General features: G+C 40.7%; 1 protein-coding gene across 1 annotated transcript; it reads right to left on the reverse strand.

Annotated features, from left to right (window-relative positions):
• Window positions 1–4: 4 nt before the first annotated feature.
• dhx36 (DEAH (Asp-Glu-Ala-His) box polypeptide 36) lies at window positions 5–21,453 on the reverse strand. The gene is made up of 26 exons (XM_069534105.1): window positions 20,896–21,453; window positions 19,536–19,693; window positions 19,284–19,391; window positions 18,949–19,165; window positions 18,305–18,343; window positions 18,023–18,193; window positions 17,851–17,930; window positions 15,201–15,275; window positions 14,199–14,365; window positions 14,026–14,107; window positions 13,787–13,927; window positions 13,355–13,460; window positions 10,693–10,780; window positions 9,766–9,821; window positions 9,564–9,628; window positions 8,810–8,953; window positions 8,300–8,417; window positions 7,200–7,298; window positions 6,165–6,338; window positions 5,062–5,148; window positions 4,892–4,975; window positions 4,643–4,742; window positions 4,404–4,494; window positions 2,644–2,764; window positions 1,226–1,378; window positions 5–578 (listed from the first exon to the last, which is right to left on the reverse strand). Exons 1-26 carry the CDS (start codon window positions 21,169–21,171, stop codon window positions 345–347), a joined length of 3,234 nt encoding a protein of 1,077 aa, XP_069390206.1. The 5' UTR covers window positions 21,172–21,453; the 3' UTR covers window positions 5–344.
• Between the last annotated feature and the right edge of the window lie 1,891 nt (window positions 21,454–23,344).

Raw genomic sequence — 23,344 nt, forward strand, 5'->3', positions numbered from 1 at the left:
GAAGTTCCATCATACAATCTTTTTTATTGCTCTGTAAGTGACATTGCTGAAAAACAACAGTGTGATTTATTCAAAACAAAAATGTACGAATGAAACAATAAACAACACGGCTATGGAGAGTGTTTGAATGTGGATTGGTCCTTTCTAAGTAACGACCAAACAGAGTCATTCAAGTGCATGCCATCTTCCAGGATTCCAGCGTCCGGAGAGCACTAAAATTTCAACCAGGCCGCACCATCAAGGAGACCAACTGGTTATCATAAATATATCATCTAACCTCTGGGTCCAAGGATGCAGTCAGTCATTCCTCCTCTTTTCAAAGCCAGCTAGAAAGCTGTCCACTTCTAATCATCGTCGTCATCATCATCGTCATTGAAGTGAATATGTTGTCCTCTAGGGGCAGATGCCCACGGTCTGCCATAGCTCTTAGTGCCGCCTGTAGGCTTCTCTTGGGTGGTGATGAGATCTATGATGGCCGAGATGACAGCGCAGTCTTTGGACTGACGGTTCTGCCAGTCCACAGGTGCCGGGTTACGGATTTTCCCCTCTAGTAAGGAATCCAACTCCTTCTTTAAACTCTGAGGAAAAGAGGAAAGAGGCTGGTGAAATTAAGCTGCTTTCAGAAATGAACTCCTGAGGATATCTGCATAATTGGGTCTGGACTTTCCAGAGTTTCCCTTTAACATATGATGAACCAACACGAAATTCTCCGGTCAGACGTGTTCGCAACAGCACAGAGATCTCATGTTCAGGCGAGGGGTGGCGAAGCAGGTAGAGGCAGGACATGAGGTTTAAATTCTGAGAGAGATCAATATTTTTTGTTTACAGCGAATTGACTCCAGAATTACTTGTGCCACAAAAAAAAAAAATCTTGAATCTCATCTTTCCAAGTTGGCCACTTTTTCAGTCATTCTTTTTCTTATGTCATTCTTGCGTCCACCATGTGTTAGAAACAGCATCACCATGTCCACCTGCTCGCAGTGAATCCTCTGGAGGATCTCTTGCTGTATTTTCACATTGGCTCATTCTGAAATGAGTGTTTACTAGGGGGCTTGCAGGATAAAATTCCAGAGAAAGTCCCGGGCCTCTGTCTGTCATTTGTGTTCTCACATACTGCCCCTCCTGAGAATGTCAGGAGATTATCTGGACTTCGGTGCATGTCTTTAAACAGCTTTAATCTCAGCACAACTGAGATGAGTTCATGTGAGCAATGCACTTCGCTTACCTTAACAAGGTGAGCGATGCGTGCCGGGGAACTGAAGACGATCCACTGGTCCACAGCGATGGTCTCCTGGTCCTCGTCCTTCTGGATGGTGATGTCGCCTCCGAAAAACAGCAGCGAGAACGGGGACACCTCGGTGCAATCGTACAGGAAGATCTGAGGACGCACAGAGTATTACAACAAACACGCTCACTGACAGGGAGCGGCATCATTATGACACACCATGCCCAACAGCTATTCTGTAGTGTGGGCTGAAAGTGTCCCATTAGTGAGGAGAGGCTGTGCGAGTTTGAAATGTGTTTCGTTGCCTCCGGGGTTATGAGAAATGTCATCTTGCCCCGTCTGTGAATCCTGCTCACATGTTACACTTTTAACCATCAATTTCCTCCCTGTGCAAAACTGACAGTTGCGTATGTAGGATAGTTTATCTAGTGATAGTCAAAATGAAAAATAACAGATTTTTCTACACAGATGCCAAGGTAAATGCATATTTTTCTGCCTCAGGCAGAAAAACAATTGATGCTCAGTGTAATGCTCATCTGTGGGCACTCCAAAACTGCTTTAAGATCTAAAGCTACAGAGACTAAGCAGCAGATCCAAGTCAAACGAGAAGGTTGAAAATAAGTGTCACAGAGAAGTAAGGAAAGGTGAAAGCATTGTATCACAGACAAGTGGATAAAAAAAGAGTGAGGAGAACATGAACACACATTTTTGCCACATGAATGCATACTGTAATGGACCATGAGGGGCGAATGTGTCACTGTTACTTTCTTTCTTTCTTTCTATAGCTTATGTTTTCTACTTTTCTTTCAGGAAGCAAGTGACCTTGACAAACTCACTTTAGAGAAAAAGTCTGCGTCTTGTGCCCAAAAGCACATACAGACAATAAGAAGAAAAATGGTGAAAATCCCGAAAATACTATTTTTCTTTATAGAGACGAAGGCAGCAAAGGGAGACAAAGGCGTGGGCAGCAATCAGAGAGGACATGAAAGGTGTTTTTCTGCAGAATAGTAATATTCACAAAGAGAGACGGCACAGGAAGAACAAAAGACAGATAGAGGGAGAGGAAATGGGAATGTGAAGGACAGAAGTGAAGGTGGTAGTCAGGGAGCTGCATTGACCGATTTTGCCCGCCACCACCACATCTTACATTATGTCTGGACGCTTTGAAGCACAAGAGCCTTTGAGCAAGAGTTGAAAGGCAGCGTTTTAATCAAATATTAATTCTGAAAAAAGCTGGCGTGGCTCCACTGCTAACCTTTAACCGAGGGCCATTCTTTCCACTCACATGCACGCTTCAGGGGGACACACAGAAAAACCAAAAGGACACACACATATACACTTAAATGTAAAGCCGCACAACATTCATTCACAGTGTTGAAATAAAGCAATAGCGTTCCTGTGTCCCCTCGCATACTCACGCTGCTCGTTCTCATCTTGAGGTGGTAGACGAGCCACTTGTAGTTGAACTCTGTCTCTTCGGCGTTGACAGATTTCGGGTGGATATTCACTTTTCCATCAGCCTGGGTGTACACCTTAACCCTGAGAAAGATGAACTGTTAGAGTGTGTCTACATGGTGGGATTAGGTGTTATGGTAACAGTGTAATGAATAACATTTAATACTAGAATGATGCACAGTAGAGGGCATTTTGCCAACAAGGCCCAACGGTCCCCGTGTGAAACCACATTTAAATTCAAGAACCAGATTTTTATTTGGATCTGCACCAAATTACAAACAGTCATAAATATGAGTGCACAGGTGTTCCTGGTCTCTCTCTCCTCTCACATCAGTAAATATATTTTGAAAGATGTTTCTTGTTCAGGCAAAACTAACAATTCCCAACAATGGTCATATATATTGTTAGTATTGTTAGAAAGTGACTTTTTCCCAATTGTAGTCATTTTTCACTAATGACTACTGACACAGGCACTATAGAGGAAATCAGATTTGAGCTAAGGTCAGTGCCCATTTGGCCCAAACCCTGGATCCTCCACTAACAACACCGTCTCTCACCATGTTAAAGGTGAAAGAAAATTCTGGATCCCTCCACAGATCCACATCTGCTCCAACATGTTACAGATTCTTCCTAGGGTCACGCCCCACCCCTCCAAATTTAATTGAAATCAGTTGAGTAGTTTTTGCCTAACCCATTTAACTAACAAACAAACAAACAAAGATTAAAACACACCACCTTGGTAGAAATATTAAAAACATGGTTTCAATAGCACCCGAATCTACAGTCAGTCTGTACAGTAAAATAAGTCATAGAGCAGGAAGTGTTGAATAAAAGAGATTCTATTTCTGCTGCTTCAAATTTGATATATTTAAACTGTCCATGTCCAGTCCAGTAATGTTTCATGTGAAAACGCATAACCACCAGAGTACATTTTGTTAAATTCAGTCAGAAAGTAATTCCAGAAACAAACTTTCAGATGCAGTTGGCTTGTTAAGACAATAAGCAAAGAATGCCTCCTGCCATTTTGGCACAAACTGTACAAAAGAGAAACTGTGCTACCGTCTGCAAATCATCTCTTAACATGAAAGCTGTGTTACAAACTCCTGCGTGTCCACCAGACAGAGCTGATTACTTGACTGCAGGGAACAAACTGTTTGTACCAGACAGTCGTCTGATTTAGCAGAAAAAACACAAACGAAAAGTGCTTCACCGAGCAATGACTTCATTAAATACTGCAGAGCTGCGAGTTCGACACGTTAAAAACTTGCAACTAACTTGGCATCACAGCTGCTGGGGATTACTTGTGCAGAGAAAATGACCCTGGTTATTTCACCTGGATCTAAATCTGCCACAGAGACAGACAAAAACAACTGACAGCAGCTCTGTGAGAGAAACTGTCTCCCTCTTGCGTGCGTCTGTCTTCTGCACACAGGTCACAGCCGCTGTCGATGACAGACGCCTGAGGGTATTTCTATGATGACTGCATTGATCTTCAGCTGCAGACGTGCCTCTGTTGTTGACAGTTCTCCTAACATGGTCTCTGCACAACCTAACAGGTAATTGTCACAGGACCCTTTACAAGCTCTTACCTGAGACCTCTGATTAGATATTGTGAAGGCTGTTTCATTTTGCCTACAGATCAATAAGAATGCATTTCTCTGTCATGCACTGTGCAGCCATTCCTATCTGTGAGTGCTCATCTCGGATCAATCGGCAGACTCACCCCGGCCTCTTTTTGCTGTGCGATGGTCTGATCATGGCCACCTTAGGGTACAGGCCTGCGACAATCACCGCTTTGATTAACTTCTCATTGTCTGGGGAAGAGGAAGAAAAATAACTAATTATCCCTGCTACATTAACATGTCTCATAATTTATTACTGCTCCACCGCTGGTTTTAAGATTCATGAGGATTAATGTGTTCTGACAGCTGGATCGCACCCAGAAATACTTGTGTTAGTTACCCGAGTTGACATTAGATTTGGGGTCTCTCGGGTCCTTGCTGCTGACAAAGCCTGCATGCATCAGATGTTCAGCAAACTGACCCTTCATGTTGTGCAGCATCTGAATATTAAAAGGATGAATTACTTTCAAAAGAGGATACATATCCTCAACTGCCCAGACAGAAGTAATAATCTTAATATCATCATGGACAACCCCAGGTTTTATTTTCAAAGCCTTTCAGCTCAGCCTTAACAACCAGCCTGGCTCACCTGAAGAGTATTTGCAGACAGGAAGTTGTCCCAGCAGAACTCCCTCTCATACCTGACACCGCGTCGCTTGGCTTCCTCCCAGCCCTGGACAATCAGTGGATGATAGATTCAGACATGGTCCTTTTATACAGGAGACCGAGATTAAAACTGACGGATGTGGTTTATTTTACCTGGAAGGCGTTGACAATGGTGAGGTGGTCACTCTTGGAGTTTCTGGACAGGGTCCTCCTCCTCATGTCTGCCATCTTCTCTTTACCCTGAGAGAGTGTATTAAACACTGATGCTGTGATTAAAAGGTCTTTTTTGCTTAGAAGGGTTTCTAACTGAGTGAGATGACCAAAAAGTATGCAGCCATGATGAGAGCTGGTTTATTTATCTAAAAGATTCTTATCTTATGTCCTTAGACACAGGATACAATGGACCATCCCATACCAAAAAAAAAGCAGGAAATACTGTCCCACAATGCCTTGCGGCTGCGAGAGTGTGGCTGCACCAGGGCAGACCATGTAACTGTAGAAACCGAGCACAGCATCTGCTTTATTCTTGAAATAAGATCTGAAGGTAAATCCTTGCATGACTGGCCGAGCTCCAATATCCAAAAAATATTGATTTCTTCTCTTCAAAATTCTGCAGTTAGGAATAATCTTTCAGAACAACTACTAAGTTTCTTGTTACAATATAATTATCGTAACAAAATAGTATGTACACAAATGTGATTTCACCAAATCCCCTCCACTGGGGAATGCACCAAAATAAAACGTTCTCTTCATAACATATTTATAATCTTATCCTTCCTGATCATTTTTACTTAAATGTTATTGGTTCAACTTTCTCTCCTTTTCATTATTTCAACATTTCAGTCCTTTCTAATGCTTTTGTTTTCAACAGCATTTATTTTGCAGTTACTGTTCACTCTGCATTCACTGTGATTTTGTTTGTGTCTCAATTGAGATGTAGGTGCACATAACTGAGTTGTCACTGTACTTAACTTCCATATATTATGAATAAAGTCGGTTTTAAGAAAAGGTGCAGTCTGATATTCTTCGCAATGAAATGTCTGTTCCCAAGTTCTTATGAATTCTTCACATCTTTCATTAACCTCATGACCTTTTCCATAGAGGGCAGATTTGTTTGGTGACTTTTTGGACTTTACAAAAGCGGCCAAAATTGAGGGCCTATCGCACAATTAAAACAGTCAGAAGGTAGAGTGCAGTGATGTGTTGAAGTGTGCCTGTGTGTCGCTGCTTTCAAGTCTGTGACCTCAGTGCCCTACCAGGGGTATGAAGAAAGGGTCTTTGAAGCTGAGCGAAGCGGCGATGGTGAGTACGGGGTCGAGGCAGCCCAACAGAGCTCCGAACAGGATCAGTTTGCCGATGTGAGGCTCCACGGGCAGACGAGCCAGGTGGAAACCCAGTGCTGTCAGATTCTCTGAGTGGTCCAGGGCATTCTAACACACGATGCCATCACAAAAAACCCAAAGAAAACAAAACGTGTTTAGTCATCTTCAGCTCTACACAAGGTGTTTCTAAAATAACCACAAGACAAGGAGTGGTTATCCCAATATTCAAAAGACACTGCTTTGTTGAAGTGGAAAACATCAAAACCATTTTAACAGAGCAAGGTCAAAGGTTCTCCCAGAAGGCCAGAGAGGAAGGATGAGTTAGTGTTGCTGTCAAACAAGTTTCCATGTTAATTAAAAATGATCAATAGCAACTGCTCAGTTTTTTTATTGTCAGATCCAAGTGCTGCTTCCCTGATTAGTGTTTAAACCTTATTAGTTTGAATTAAAGCTAACTGTTTTATCTTCCTAACCTTTGTAATAAGTACAGATTACTTTGATTTCTCTTTATTCCATCTCTTTCCTTCACTAAGAAACAAAATACCATTGTTGGAACTAGCAGGTTTACAGATAATGCTTCCTAAAATACTACGGTTTGTTCTCTTGCTGCTGGCTTTGGTAAAACAGTTCAGATTGTATGGGTCTCTTAGTCTTAGGTGTTAAATTCATAATTGTTTAGGTTTTGGACTATAAAATAACAGTTTTTTGTGATTTGGATTTCATGAAATTAAATTTATTTTCTGGCAACTGTCTGACATTTCATAGAGCAAATGATTATATGAGAAACTATTATTGTTACTATTCAATCATGAAAATGTTGGTAATTGCTTGTCCTGGTTTAAATCAAGTCAAACAAGTTGATTATAGAGCTAATTTGTACAAAAGAAGACACAATGTGAAATACAAGAATAATGCCAAAAATATAACAGACTAGCAGAAAATAAAAATATATCTTCTAATGTTTCTTACCAAGTCTACAAGGTTCTTGATTGCCAGACTGATGGCCTTCTCAGTGGGTGGGTCAGGGGCTTTCTCCAGGAATCGAGCTATAGAGCCAAGCTTCAATATCTAGGTAGTACACATAACATCACGATTAACATACAATGAGAAAGAAATCACGTCAAAATTCTAAAATTACATCCCTTTCTAAGGTGAGTAGCTCCTAAGAAAAAGGGAAAAAGCACAATGTGGATATAGGAAGGTCTACTGCAAATCCATTTTATTGCTGTTTAAAACAGCGTGAACCACATTGACATGCTCCTCTAAATGCTCGGCTGAGCAAAAAAAGACCCGACTATCCACATTCTCTAAAAGTGTAATCATTTTTACATCAAAGAGTGATTTTTTAAACGCACCAATCATCTACATAGAGCAAACAGAAGAGTAATGACGCCACCGCATTTCTGTGTCTGACTAACAGGACAGAGTTGGAGTGTTAATGCATTCGAGAGTCTGCTCGAGGCGAGCATGTTGTCAGTTTTTCTCCCACTTTAAGGACAGCCCAATGCATTAATCCACCTCTCACCCACTTGCTTCCAAAAACCACATTACACACATCAAATATACACACACTCAAAAATATCCGACAGCACTAGAGGAAGATACACACTCAAACGCATATCCAATAAAGCCGGTGGTGAGAGCAATCATTGCAAACATTAGAACTGAGTGAACTTTGGCTTAATGTTCCATTAGCAGGGTTGAAACATGTCTGAGTGGAGCGTGAGGATGTAAAAGAGAAAGCAAAACCTGGCAGGGAAAAAATTGGAAGTGAGCAAAGAAGAAAGCAATTGTATACGTAAGACAACGAGGCTCTGAAGTGGGGCATTATGTTGTCTGCAAAAAGAGGGAGAAAGAGCTGGAGAGCAAGGGGCATGAGTCAGCCCAGGATGTTCATCCCGAGTTCTCATTAGGCAGCAGAGGCTGTAATTCAAGAGGAGACCAAAAGCAGCAGCTCTGTCCTCACAAAACCCATTCACAGCAATCGTGTCCTCATCTCAACTCCTAAAGCAACACCTTTTTCTTTTCCTCTCTTATTATGCTTTGCTATTTCTCTCCACATACACAACCTTAATCTGCAGGCACAGCTCCTCCAGTGGTGTCCTCATAATTTCGGGTAATTGATAGGCGTCCAGCAGGCTGGCCCTGAGACCGTTGTACAGATGATAGCACTTCCCCGGGCACACTCTGGACATGAGCAGAGGAGAGGAGAGTTGGGGGGAGAAAAGAGGTTACGTGTTAAAGCAGTTCTGTGACAAGGGCTTAATTTTAAATCAATGGGATGGAACTGCACATAGTAAGCAGCTCCTGCTAATTGGGCCTCGCTCCACTTTGATGTCAGAGCTCGCCAACAGAACAGACGTCTCGAGTCACAGACTGGAAACAACCTGGGAGTGACTACACCCAGCCTCTGTCTGTGTTTACAGATGGGAAGGCAGGAACGAGTGGGAAGATGGGGAACACTGCTGCAGAGCTGAACTGACAAATAGAGGGGAAAATAATCCTCACAGATTTCACATTGCATACCAAGAGGCACTAATATGCCCTGTTTATAAAAATACGAAAACCCCCAGACACACCTCCCGGCGCGTCCTTTCCTCTGTTTGGCGTTGGCCAGGCTGACCCACTCTGCTGTCATGGTGCTGATGTTGTTGTTGGTGTCAAAGTTGGTCTCCTTTATCTTTCCTCCATCGATCACATATACAACATCGTCTATGGTGATGCTGAGAGGAGGAGAGCGAAAAATGGGATGAATTAAAGAGGAAAGCAGACATCAGAAAAAGAAAAAACTTCAAAGGAGTTTGTCAAGAACGCTTAGCTCCCACACACACACACACACACACACACACACACACACACACACACACACACACACACACACACACACACACACACACACACACACACACACACACACACGCGCATCATTCAGAGGTAAAAATAAAATGTTGCTCTTTGGTAGATTTAGAGTCTATATTTAGTGGAGGGATGTGAGGAAAGTGCAGACAGCTTCTTAATTTTCTCCGTTTGTGTGTGTGTGTGTGTGTGTAGCTCTGTGAATGCATAAACAAATTGCCTGTCAGAGTCAGTGTGTTCCATCCAAGCCAATATGACAGTATTCATAATCAATGCAAGAAATGTATGATAATTAGCCCCAAATCTGCTGTTTCTATTAATGAGTGGGATCTACTGCATAACACTCATACACAATAACTACACACAAACCCCAGTGAATTTGACAAAGTGTCATGGCTTATTTTCTTCCTTTTTTCGAAACAGAAGGTAGCAGCCAAAAATACATTTCAAAGGGAGGAAGTAAAAACACACACACACCTGGTTTCTGCTATGTTGGTGGCAATCACTATCTTTCTAACTCCAGGAGGAGGCCGTTTGAACACCTGAGATGAGCAAGAGAGACAGATGACATCAGACTATTCTGATACCGACAAAAAGTGAAGACAGGAGGGCGATCAGCAGACGCAGAGATTGACACAGTCAGAGAGAGAGACGAGGAGAGAGACAGAAGAATGCTGACCTGCGTCTGATTTACGGTGGGCATGAGGGAGTGCAGGGGGATGATAACGAACCGGTCTGAAACAAAACAGGACACAAAAGAAAGAGTTCTGTTAGCAAATAGTGCAAACATAAGACAAGTGCTAGTGTGTGTCTAAAAATAACCATGAACAACGTGTGAAATATTGATTATATATTAACATTATTTATTCTGTGGAAATAAATATGAGAGTTTCACCCATTATTATGATTTAATAAACCAGAGCAACCTCTCCAGACAAAGCACATCTAACTAAATATAATTAATTGTGGAGGATAATCTCATTATATCGCATTATAAAATGTGATTATCTAGTTATTTTAATAAATAAAAAATAGTTAGTTTGAAAAGAAATCTATTCATTTTAAGAACTCTGGCAGGAAGGTCCTCGAAGAGACCATGAGACGCTCGTCCTCATGTAAGGTCCATTATCAGTTTATCAATGTGAATTCAAGTCTCCACATCACATTTCTGGGTCTGCAAATATGTTCTGAATAATCTTTTAGATACATCGTTTTTTGTGTTTTTTTGTGTTCTGTCTTTATCTCTGCCTTGTAAGGTGACCTCGAGTGCTGTGAAAGGTGCCCATAAATAAAATAAATTATTGTGCAGAATTTTTATTTATTACAATTATTTGCTAGCTGTATAAAATAGACAGTTTTGGAAATCATAGTTATGAAATTAAATTCATTATCAGTAACGTTTTCTTTTCATTAACTAATCAATTCATCTTGGTCTGCAACTGATTATTTTCATTATTGATAAGTCTGTCCAATATGAATATATTTGAAAATGAATCATTTAATAATCTGACAGGCCAATCAAAGACCTGAAAATACTCAACTTACTGTCACATATGACAAAAAACCTCTATGCACATCACATAGGTGTGTTACTATGCATGTGTACCTGATCTGAACATCTGCTGAGCCATGAGCAGGTCATTGAGGCTGCTGATGTTGTCCCAGCCTGGGAGGAAAACCAGGATTGCTCCTTCCTGTCGAAAAAAAGACGTGACAACACAAGTTGAAACACACAAAACGAGCAAGGTTCCAATAGAACAAAAGGAAACCAACAACAAAAACTGAGCCAAGTGAACAAGGTGCCCGTCTCCTGAGAGGAGCTGTGCTGAGGTAGATGGAGACGACCTGCCCCGAGCTTCAAACCTCCACATGCAACCACAATTGTCCCTGACACTCACTGCCAACATCATTATTCCCCCTAGGGGGCATCCTCTGCTTCACATTAACACTGGGACGGGCTTGCTTTATCTCAAAACAGCCAAAAACAACACAACAGTAACCTAAAAACATGTTCCAAAAGTTGAACATGGCCAGAAGGTAATAGTAATACTTGGTTTTGCTACCCAGGATCAGGAAAATATTCAATCAAAATAGACCAAATCCAGATTAACAGTGCTCTATATTTGGACTACAAATCATTTAGGCTGCTAGCAATGTAAGAACAACAGGTAGAATAAGCTCAACAACACAATAAAGTCATGTTAACATCCTCTACTATTTTCAATTTCTTTCAAATAGTCAAACCCCTCATTTGACCTTTTCTGACAGGAAACACATCAGCATTCAATATTATGTTGAACAAGCATTCAACATAATTCTGACCGGTTTTACACAACATCGCTACCAGATGTAATGCTCCTCTGTGATGATGTTTATGATGCATGTGCCCTTTAATGACCCTCGCCAACCTGTGGCGTTCTATCAGAACATTTAAATGTAGTTGCACTTTATGACCTACACATACAGATGAGATTGTTCAAAGCAGAGCAGCTGCAAACAACAAATTTAGTATCTGACACAATTATTGAAGCATATTTGTCTCCAACAATATTTTTACAGCACAGATATTGAACTAAAGGCTAATTATAGTTTAAGAAGTTCTCAACTTCTGAAACGTGAGCAAAATTCCAATTTAACTATCAACAACAATAAGTTTGATTCTGTTTCACCACATCAAAGACCTACATTTAAACAAAGATAATTCTCAGGATAATATCAAGCTCGTATAAAAGAACCTCGTCTTTGAAAAGGACTATTCTATTCATTTCCTGAGAGGAGATGAGGAAAGACATTAAAAGTAGCTTCAGGGCTCTGAGCACCGCTGCCTTTTAATTAAAGCTAATTATTATTACCAGAGCTCAAACAATGGTACCCATGTGCTACTGTATGCGTATGTTAATGATCGTACATGTGTACGTGTGTGAATGAGAGAGGAGGAGCAGCAGAGCAGCAGAGGAGCAGGCACAGTGCCTATTTACAACCTGACAGAAACACACATGCAGCACAGACAGAGGCTCTGATTAATTCCAACTAAAAATCAAGTAACAGTAGTTAGCTCTGTTGTGTTGGCCCACTATTTAGCACATCCACACACCAAAAAACACCCACACACGTAGTTGCACCCAGTAGGTGCTTATTATTGCCTCCATGTCAACCCTCTAGGTGTCTAATGACAGACCCCTGAAACATAATTAACCAATCATCACAGTTGAAAGCCCAGCAAACCGCCTCCCCTATCCTCGTTTCAGCAGTCAAGGCAGATCCGCTGCTTCTCTGTCAGCCATTTCACAATGCCACGGCAAATCAGCTGGTTGACTGGCTCAGGGCGGCCGTGACTGATAGTGATACAGCTTTATTTGAGAGGGGATAATTATTCTGTCTATCTGTGTTAGTCAGTCCTCATTCTGGCCCCGTCTCTTTGTTCTGAGTGTTTCTCGTATTTTTCCCCCAGAAAACACACACTTCATCTGGGAAAAAAGCAGAAAAGGTGAACGAAAGTTGTCCCATTTATTCTCCTCTTAATAGGCAGCACAGAATGTTTGTTATCTCCATTGTTAAGGTCTGTTCTCAAACATCTTGCCACTGGCATGAATGACTAGAAACAGTAGGATAACACTGCTGCAAAAACACAATGGAATTTACTGAAATTGTAACCATGTATTTTTTGTGTTGATGGATTCTACCAAAATTGTGTTTGCTCAATTTGCTACAACTCCCAATGTGGATATAGTTAGTTTAGTTACTGAAAGAGTAAAAACATAAAATGCATGTCGCATATCTGACTTGGTTGAAATTATACTATAAGATTAGGCAAATTAACTAGAATTGGAAAGAGAAATCAAAAGAAGACTACCGTGCATTGGGAGAGCACGTTTTGTTTGATTCTTCCTTACCACAGATCTGCTGCCAGGACCTGTTATTGCATGGAGTCGCTCTGTGATTGGAAGCTAGTCCCTCCTGTTTCTTTCATTTGCTACAGCCAGGAATACAACTGAACTTTTCTACTTTTGTTATTTACTTTTATTTGATATGAAATCTTCCCCTACTGGGACCACTGCTCAGTCTGCCTCGTCTATGATGGAAACTTTGAGAGATTTATAAGTCGATGAAACAAATCTACAAGACAACCTCCAGTGAAACACCACTCAGACACACACAGGCAGTCTCCCTGGATCCCCTATTTCATTTCTGAGGAAGAATTACTTAAATCAAAAATCGAATTTCTGACAAAAGAATTGTGCCTGCCCAGACATCCCAGATAAACTCACCTCATCATTGAGCACAATGTGACGAATCAGTGCCAAGATAAGCTCCAGGTCAATCTTGTCATTGCTGTCCAACATCTCTACTGCTGAAATCGTGTTTTCAGAATATCTGTGAAAATATAGATGATCAAAGAATAAGTAACATGAGATTTTTATATATATATTTTTATTTTTTTGTCTCAAATAATAGTGGAAAGGATAGGTTCACGAAATACTATGAATCCATCCTTTGTCTGTTGAGTCATAGCCGTGGCAAATGGCCCCTTCATGACACTGCCACTGAATTATACTTTGGAATCAAGGTCTTACTGTACCTGCTTACAGCGTAGGAAGACAGTGTGTAGGTGCACACAATGTCGGATGTGATCTATAGTTCTGCCTAGAGCTGTGCCCACTGACTGCTGTAGCACTGTAGGATCATAATATTGTGCTCACCTGTTCTGCAGTGTGCGTTCATAGCAAGGCCAACTGTCCTTGTATTCAGCCTCTTTCTCCTCTTTCTCAGGTCTGGAGTTTTGCCCCTGCCAAAAGCCTCTCTTCCATGAAGGTCGACGGTCCTGATTCTGAGGGCGATACCTGAGCAGGGAGACACCAAACAGTTCATTTAAAATTGAAGGGACACAGTGGCTGCATTTGGATTTGTATGGGCGTATATAGAAATAATGTTGCCCCACCTGGTCATCTCTATAATGTCCTCAAGTAGGAACTCTTCCACTGGGAAAGTCGAACCAGGGATGTGAATCATTGGACAGTTGTCTAAAGGGAGTTAGACACAGTCAGACAAGCTCTAAACCAATCAAACTGCAACTCCTCAATAAAAGATAGCAATGTCACTTGGTTTGCGTACCAAAATATTTGGAAAACTTCTCTGCGTTGAGCGTTGCACTCATGAGGATGACCTTGAGATCATCTCGGAGGGTGAGCAAGTCCTTCACAATGATGAGCAAAACGTCCGACTGCAGGTTCCTCTCGTGGATCTCATCAAGCACCAGGTGACTGATACTGGACAACAATCTGACAGCAGAGAAAGAATAAAAGGTGAAAGTTTAATGGATCAATGGTTAATCTGATTGGTCTTACCAGGCCTGAAAATGTCAATTCTGTGCCCGGGGTGTGGATGTATATTTTTCTAAATATTTTTGCTGTATAACTTTTAGACATGGAGCATTTATCTTATTTTTACATTCTATGGTTGAAGTCATATCTAGAGCAACGGAACCAGGGAATTTGGATTAAAATCTACTGATCTATTTCAGCCAAGAGAATTGCCAAACTTTTCTAATAAATATCCTTTAGGAGCTGAACTAGAATTTGAAGAAACCACTTTGTGTTCTGTGCCTATATGTGAAGCATTAGTCTGCAGCGATGAGTAAAAAGTGTCTGTGGGAGTGAAAGATTTACTGCATCATAGTCACAACAAAACAGACGAGCGTAGACAAAGCTGCAGCCTATATGGACTGTTGCCGTGTTTTGTCAGACAACTGTATAACTAAAAGGCCTCACTAGAGTTGTGCCAATTCTGAAAGAGCACGAAGCAACACAACAGGAGAAGCTGGCACCCTCACTTAGTCTCTGTGGTTTTTCTGAAGACACTCAGAATGCAAGGATGCGTATGCAGGGATGAGTCAACGGATTGTGCGCGCTTGTGTGTGTGTGTGTGTGTGCCATACTAATGCTTCTTCAACAGTGAGTAGAGTCAACAACAAATGGAGTGACACACACAGAATAAGAGAGTGGAGGAAGGACGGCTGGAATGGAGACACTGAGAGGAGATGCAGGGAAAAAGAAATGCTGGGGACGAGATGTGAGGAAGATTAGGAAGCAGGAACTGGGGGGGTGAGAGACTTACGGGTCTGAGTGAAGCCACTGAAGAATAATGCCAGTTGTGCAGTAAAGGACCGAACCTTGTCTCCGTGGTAGCCGGCTGAGAGACAGAAGAAGAAAAAAAAAGTTTCAGAAAATGACTTAAAATTTCCAGATAATATATTCAATATATTTTCTTTATATGTGTGTTCTAACATTAAAGACTTTATTCATGTTCACCCTCCTCTTCCATTTTTGAATTACAAACACAGTTTTGTCTGTGTTCTGTTGTACACATTGTCTAGTCGTAGCATTATCTGCACACAAACCAGATGTTGCTATACAATCTCAATGATGCAGAAAATGCAATGTAATAAGTAATGCAAGCACTTTGTTCACACCAACTTAACGACACATTTAAAATAAGAAATAGTCGGTCACGAAAAGCGCTCATGAAGTAACGCCTCATTTACTTTAATGTCAACCAAAGCAGAAACTGCCTCTCATATGACACATCTAAAAAATGAATTACACTGACAACTGAACCACATTAATGTTTCCAACAGAACTTGAACTAATTTCACTTTCAGAAATATTACTAATAACAATATTTTTTATAAAGCAATTTGTCTGAAACAGACGATTTTCACTATATCGAATCAAATATAAGTTTTCGTCCCCGTGGGGAAATTTGTCTTGGGCCAAAGTGCTACAGTAGCTGCAGAACAGTACATTGTACAACAAACAACAAAAAACAGCAAAAAGGACATATTGCGTAAGACCGAGAATAATAATGTTGAATAAGAGGAGCTGAATATTGCACCTGCCCTAAAGCACTTATAATGATAAAACACTGAAAGGATATAACGCATAAAAGATGAAAAACAAAAACTGGCATTGAACTAAAAACCAGAGTGTAAAATGTGCCAGACAAAGTGCAAAGGTTATTGAGATACATGGCTGAAGCAAGATGTTTCCTTATATATTCCCACTGTATCAACACACAACATTAAGAGTTAAACAACCAAAGAAACACACAATGTGACAAATAAGTCCTGAGAAAAATATTATGTTACATTTGCAATTATAGAACAGCATAGAGATAATACACAGAACCCAATAAATAATAGTAAAATTTAGTGACAGCAGCATTCCATTCTAGACTTACCAACTTTATAACAAGCATGTTTATTATAGATGGTTCCATTATAGTTATAGATGGATGGATGGATGGATGCTCATTACATTTCAAATTAAAAGAAACTGAAGGAAAACCTTGTCAGTGGCCAAACGCTGCCGGGATCTGCTGAAATAAGAGCTGCTAGACCTTCATTAACTTCTCATTCTTACCACTGTCTGTGCAATTGATGTCTTTGTATAATACAATATCACCTGGCAGAAGGTTTGCTGTGTCATTATTTTATTAATCACAAATTCATTTAATTTGTGGTAAAAGCAAGCACAAACTCAAAAACAGTTTTATCACAAGGACCCACTTGGAGACACAGCCTCAGGCACAAACTGTAAGACTCTAGAAACGCAGTGCAAGAAGATGTTTCATATAAATGACTGTTAACATATCCCATGTCTGAGATAGAACATTATGAATCTGATATTTACTCCACAGATTTCAACTTAATCGTTATTTGAACCCGCCATCTGCTCATTTGCAGCAAATACACATTAAATGCAATGAGAGTCTGCACTGGATAAGTTGTGTTCTGTGCAAATGTGCCTGAAGTTGGCAAAGACTTAATCAAATGTGTTCCAATTTGTATTCAGTTTTTAAAGTTAGTCATCCACCGAGAGCCTCACACGAGAACAGTAGAGTGTAGAATTGTGTACTTTTATATACTAGGTTGCTGTAACTTGATGGAATTACATGAGATAATAGCACACGTAAAGGTTCCCAAGTACAATTACTGCCCAGTGGTTGTATGCCTCCACCAACCAGGTCTACTGTTATCATTCTTCTCTGTCAATCCTTTCACTTGTCTTGTATCAGTCTCCTTTCATACCACACCCGAGTTGTCTTTTCTCTCTCTCTCTCTCTCTCTCTCTGCTGCATCAGTACTTCATCTTCTCTCATGGTTACTGTTCACTGCATATAATTCACTTCAGATTGCAGCACCCTGACAACTATAGTTATCTAGTAACTCTGCTGTACAGTCGTGCCTTTCTCCTCAGCTTTGTGCATCTCTTCCTATGCGTTCATTGTTCCCATCTAAATCTCATATCTCCTGTCCTTCAGAAACACTAATTTCCTGTGGTATTCATGCATCCCATATATTTCCAACAAACCATCGTAGTTTCGCCCATCCATCTAGAACTGCTTTTGAAAAGAAAATACGGCAGTCTGTATACACAAATCACTGTGCGTATGTCATTTTAACTTTAATATATATGGATGTAATAATGGTACATCATCTATAGTTCTGGAGGCCATCACTTCAACGTAACCTTGTTGATATTCATTAATGGCTTTGTAATGTCTAGTAATAGAGGAAACCAACACTTTGAATTGCTTTTAATCAAAAACAAAGATCTGAGAAGTTGGTAGTAATTCAGAGTTTGAAGCTAAACCAGGAAAGACATAGAGACAGCCTTTGTGAACGAACGACCTTACCAACAACCCAAACAATGGTGACTCAACAGAACTTAAGATGTATGCATCAAGTTTGTTAAGACTTCCTTACCTCTGTAGGCGAATTTGGTAACCAGAAGAATTTCCATTCCCTACACTTTCAGCCCTCTCTGCTGCTACACGCTCTGCTACCTAAGATAAAGCATAAACACACAAATAATAAAAGAGCAACAACAACATTTAGTCCGACAGAGTCAGACTTGAAAATCCAGCAGAGTACATACAGAGATGGCACTGATGCGACGAGGCTGCGTGCACACGACCCGGCACATCGATCCCACGCCTCTGTTAATATAGTCATCCAGGATGAATTGGGTGACTTGCGTGGTCTTTCCACACCCCGTCTCCCCACTCACAACCAGGACACGGCTAGAGTTGATTAGCTCCACTAGCTCCTGTGGATGGAAGAAAGGAGGCGGATGAGAGAAAGTGGAGGGATAATGGCATGAGGAGGTGATGGTAGCTGACAAAAATGTCTTAACCATGTAAATGATCCAAAAATGTACCTCTTTTTTCCCATAGGAAGGTAGTTTTTCCCTGAATTTCTGCAAACAGAAAATTAAGCAAACATTTCATAAAAGTTATGGAAAACCGAAAAATCAAGAGCAAATGTTCTTCTTTTATAACTAAGGTATGGGACATATACAGACATCTGCACTATTCTAATAAACACAGATAAAAACTGATTCTATCCAGTAACAGTTCAATAATTCCTCCAGTATTTTGATACTGTGACAGACTGAAGACATATCATGGTTTTACAGAATATTTTGATAACATTATGATGAGAGATACAATTTTTTCATATGACCGAGCCTTATTCTAAATTAGGGTCTTGTACTAAACTATTTAGATCTGCAAACATCTGTCGTCCTGTAAATCTCAGAGTATCCAAAGTAGCACAGCAACAAATTATTGCAAACCAACTGGCATGTGTTATCCATCATTTAGAAATGGCTGCTCTCTGCCCTTCATCATCTCCAATATGTTCCACTGCATACTCCACTTTTCATTGCTTTAGTAACCCCACACAAATCATCCTGCAACTTTGATCATATATTTTCATGAGAAAAAAATCAATTAACTTCGACATTCAAGTCAAACATCAAAGTCTTCACTTTTGGCACTTGATACTAATCATTATACTCACCAGCATTTCTTTGTACTTTGGATCTGATTTCTTGCTCTGCAGATCTCTCTGTAAATAATCGTCCAGTGAACTATCTCTGACTTTTTCTTGGAATAAGAATTCTAGGTCCTTGTCTCTGCGTCTCAGTTTTTCTTTTTCCTCCTTCTCCTCTTCCTGGGGCTCGTCATCATCCCATGTGTCTGGTGTTTCATCTTTAACGGCTGCCGGAGTTAAGTAACTAAACAAAAACATGTAGAACGAGTGGATATAGTGGGTCACCTGACAATATAGGTTGTTCTACAATTATGCAATTTGATCAAGTCATATCTTTCTATGCATGTATCTACATTGTTTACCGATGTGACTTGTTAGCTGCTTTCTTCTGGCCCGAACTCCCTTCTTCATCTTCAGATGTGTAATCTATCTCCTGTTTTACCTCTTTGGGCAAATCTCCATCAAAGTAACTGCACACACAGGTCATAGACAACTTTAGAGACCATCTCAGCCAGAAAAATAACAGTTCATGCATTTTCCTATCCAGCGTTATGATAAGATATAAACTACACTGTGCACATCTGAAATGAAAAAGCTCTGCAAGCTGTTCTCACCAGTGATCACCTCTGTTGGCATCTGTTTGCCAATTATCAGACGTAGAGGCTCTTGCTCCCCTGCTGTCTCTCTCTGAACCAGGGTGGTCATTCTGGACAGAATTTAGCAGCTTGGTAATGTGCTGCTCTCTGGCCTCATCCATCTGGACCACCGCTCGCTGCACACAGTCATGGAGAGAAAGGAAGTTCAGCCACAACCTTGCAGATTAACTAAGCGAATGAAATACCAGGGCTTGGTTTGGAGCAATGTGATAAGTCTTAACCAGATGTAACTTTAATCCCACTGCAAAATCTCAATAAAGCAAACTATTATTCCACTAAAACTATGAACATGTATTGACAGTTTCCACTTTTCAAAACCTTGCAACCTCTGTTTTGAATTGTTTGTATACAATAAATCACAATTCGGGAAATTCTGAAAAAAGTGTCTATTGTTCTGGACGTAGGAGAGCCACTAAAATTATCATGAGACAAGATGAATCACAATGTGGTGGACAGCCCCACACTCTGGAACTATTCTACCCAACCTGGCAGAAATTAATAACTCAGTGAGTAAATAAGTGTCACCTTCTTTGTAACCTCTGTGTCTCTCTCATATCTGTGGTGAACAACACAGCAGAATTATTACACCGCTATGGATTTGATCCATTTATTGCTATTTTTTGTTTGTATTTTTGTTTGTCTGTTTGTCAGCAGGGTTACTCAAAAACTACTGAACTGATTTCGATTAAATGTTGTGGAGGGGTGGTGCATGGTCCAAGGAAGGACCCACAACATTTTCAAACAGATCTAAACATACAGCAGGATCCAGGCATTTGTTTTTTTCCAATTTCTTCAATATGGCAAGATAGGGCAGCCTTCCAGTTCTGTTTGACATTGTTCAGTTGTTAATATGGAAATATTGCTAACTTTCATGAAACCATGCAAGGAGTTTGGAGGCAAGATGTCTGCAGACACTACAAACATGAGATCACAGCCCAGAAAGTTTTGAATTACTGGTATGATGCTAAAAGATGTGATGTATGCATATCCTATTTGGTTTTACACAAAAAGCGAGGAGTGAAATGTGCAATATTTAAGTCCAAAATGTACTATACTATATAACAGAACTATACAGTACAATACTCAGTACTCACAGTGCAAGTACCTAAAAGTGTGTGTTTGAGTGAAGTAAGTGAAAGGTGCATGTACATGATATACAGTGTATATCATGTACACGTTCCGTTGACTTCTTATATATTTGTATTCTCTTTCACCTGATTGTGAGTGGTCTGCTGCACTCAGTTACTTTACACCACAGCTAGTACACAGACAAGCCAGCTCACCACCAAGAGGATGCTCTACTGAACACTATGCATACCGATCTCCTGTCGGCCTGTTTCCTCCTCACGGCTCCGTATCTTGCGTACCACAGCCCGATCTCACGGCCCTTCAGATGCGGAGGAGGACGGTCCCGGTGCCCACCTCCTTCTCCTCCTCTTCCTCCTCCTCCTCGCCCCTGGTCACAGTCGGAGCTGGATCCTCTGAAACCTCCTCTTCCCCCATCTCTGTCCCACCTTTCTCCGCTCCCGTCTCGGTGCCCTCGGCCTCCTCTTCGTCCTCTTCTCCCACCACCACCACCGTATCCATAGCTCATCCCGCCGCAGGAGCAGCGGCAGATAACCGTGAACTGCTCCTACGATGCTAACTGCTAGCACCTTGCAACAAGCCGCGCCGGATGATTTTGTAAACGATTAAGTTAAATTACAATCATGACGCTCCAGTCACAAGCTGCAGGAACTTAGTTTCTTAATATATGTGTGTATGATTGAATTCGTGGCACGGCATTCACTCGTAAAACAGCAACACTGAGACGCTGTTGTCTAAATGAAACTACGGGCTCGCTTGTTTCCATTCGGCATGTCGCACATAAGTGACGTCAGAGCGGTCTGCAGACCTGATAATGACGTAGAGCACACACACACACACACCATCCTACTCTGATCGCCACTTGTCCAACCCTAAACGTTTTTGTGTTCTTTATTGTTTGTCTGTTTTACTACTAATTATTATACTACAAATGGAGCTATGTCTTTATTCCCACAAAATGAACCAATCCATTAAGAAGATGATTGTTATTATTAATGTCAAACAAAACACATGGCAGTGATTTGATATCTTCTGATATTATATTATATTCTAGAATATTTCATTCAAATAGCCCCCAACAATTGAAGTGAATAATTGTAAAACATTTGTATAGGCCTAATGTATCATTCCCTGTGTATCCTCCCATCCATCCATCCATCCTTCCCTCTATCCATCCATTATCTGTAACGCTTATTCTTAAAGGGTCACTGGCGGCTGAAGTCCATCCCAGCAGAAATTGGGTGACAGGGTGCATCTTGGACAGTATCACTGTGCCAACAGAGACAAACTACCATTAATGCTCACGTTCACACCTACGGTCAATTGACCCCAATCTGCATGCATCTGCATATTTGACTGACAGGGAGGGAGCTGGAGTATCTGGAGAAAACCCATGCAGACACTGGGAGAACATGTAAACTACACACAGAAAGACCTGTGTATCCAGTACATCATGTTTTATTTTCTACTCCATGAACCTCCACCCCAGGGTATTTACCATCCTGCCCTGGAACATAATCCTCCTTATGCCATTTTTTTTCTTTTGAAACTTAAATTTTTATTGAGGTTTTGTAGGTCTCCTTATGCCAGTTTTAAACTGTTAGGATTTGACAGAGACAGTTTGTGCTGTAAGTGTAACTGCCGCCTGTAACCGACTCCTTCTGCTCCCAGCTCAGCAGAACATCAGGTAATGAATGACCTGTTGTCTGGGCCTTAAAGGTTACAGCCAAGTGAAGAAGATCCATCATGACTGCTACAGACAGTATCACCTTAAGGGCTCCGGCTCTGCTGGAGTTTGTACATTGTTGGTGAATAGTGTCCATCAACAGATTCAAGACATTTACCTCAAATTTATAAGAAACTCTGCAGCTTTTCCCTGAGGAGCTCTGTCTGCCATACTCCCTATACTCATTTGTATAGCTGTGCTTTTTGCTAGTTCAGTTCTTACCATCTGTTTTAATCATTTTATAATGTTCATCTCTCATATTCAAATCCTTTTTTTCTTTATCTGATCTATTTTCCTGTGTGATCTTCTAATTGCTTTGAAATTATTTGACTTCAATTTTTAAATTTTTAACTTATAAAGCACCTTGTAACTGGGATTTAAAAGTTGCTATATACAGTACATAAAGTTTATCATTATTACAATTATTATACTTTTCATTTGAAGTCTGTTCTATTTATGTTTTGATACAGAAATATGATTGTGCCTTAAACGTAATAGCAGCAGTGCATTGCTGAAATTACCCTGGATTACTGCCTCTCATATAGCAGTATTAGGATCTATCTCATTCTTTCTCCTTCTCACTCCTTTTGTCTTTGTCACACAATGTCAAAGCAATATGCACCCAGTTATATACATGAAGCAATATATGTGGATAGAAAGAGAGGGATGAGAGGCGTTAGCGAGTCATTCATGGGATTTGTGCACGATCATGTTCATGGGATCATGTTCATGGGAGGCAGCAGAGACGATTCTACCCTTAAGCTCTGTGTCGCTGTCAAGAAATATCACACATCACCACTTTTAAATGAATGTCCTCCTTTTGCAATCTCATGTTCTCTTGTCACCATGGCACATATACAGACGAGGATATGATACATTTAATTTTGTGAGCTGTGAAATGAACATTTGTGCAGCTTGTCCACATTAAGGAAAATACTGCTTCCCACATACACAC

This window comes from Paralichthys olivaceus, chromosome 11, assembly GCF_024713975.1.
Source record: "Paralichthys olivaceus isolate ysfri-2021 chromosome 11, ASM2471397v2, whole genome shotgun sequence".
Classification (NCBI taxonomy): domain Eukaryota; kingdom Metazoa; phylum Chordata; class Actinopteri; order Pleuronectiformes; family Paralichthyidae; genus Paralichthys; species Paralichthys olivaceus.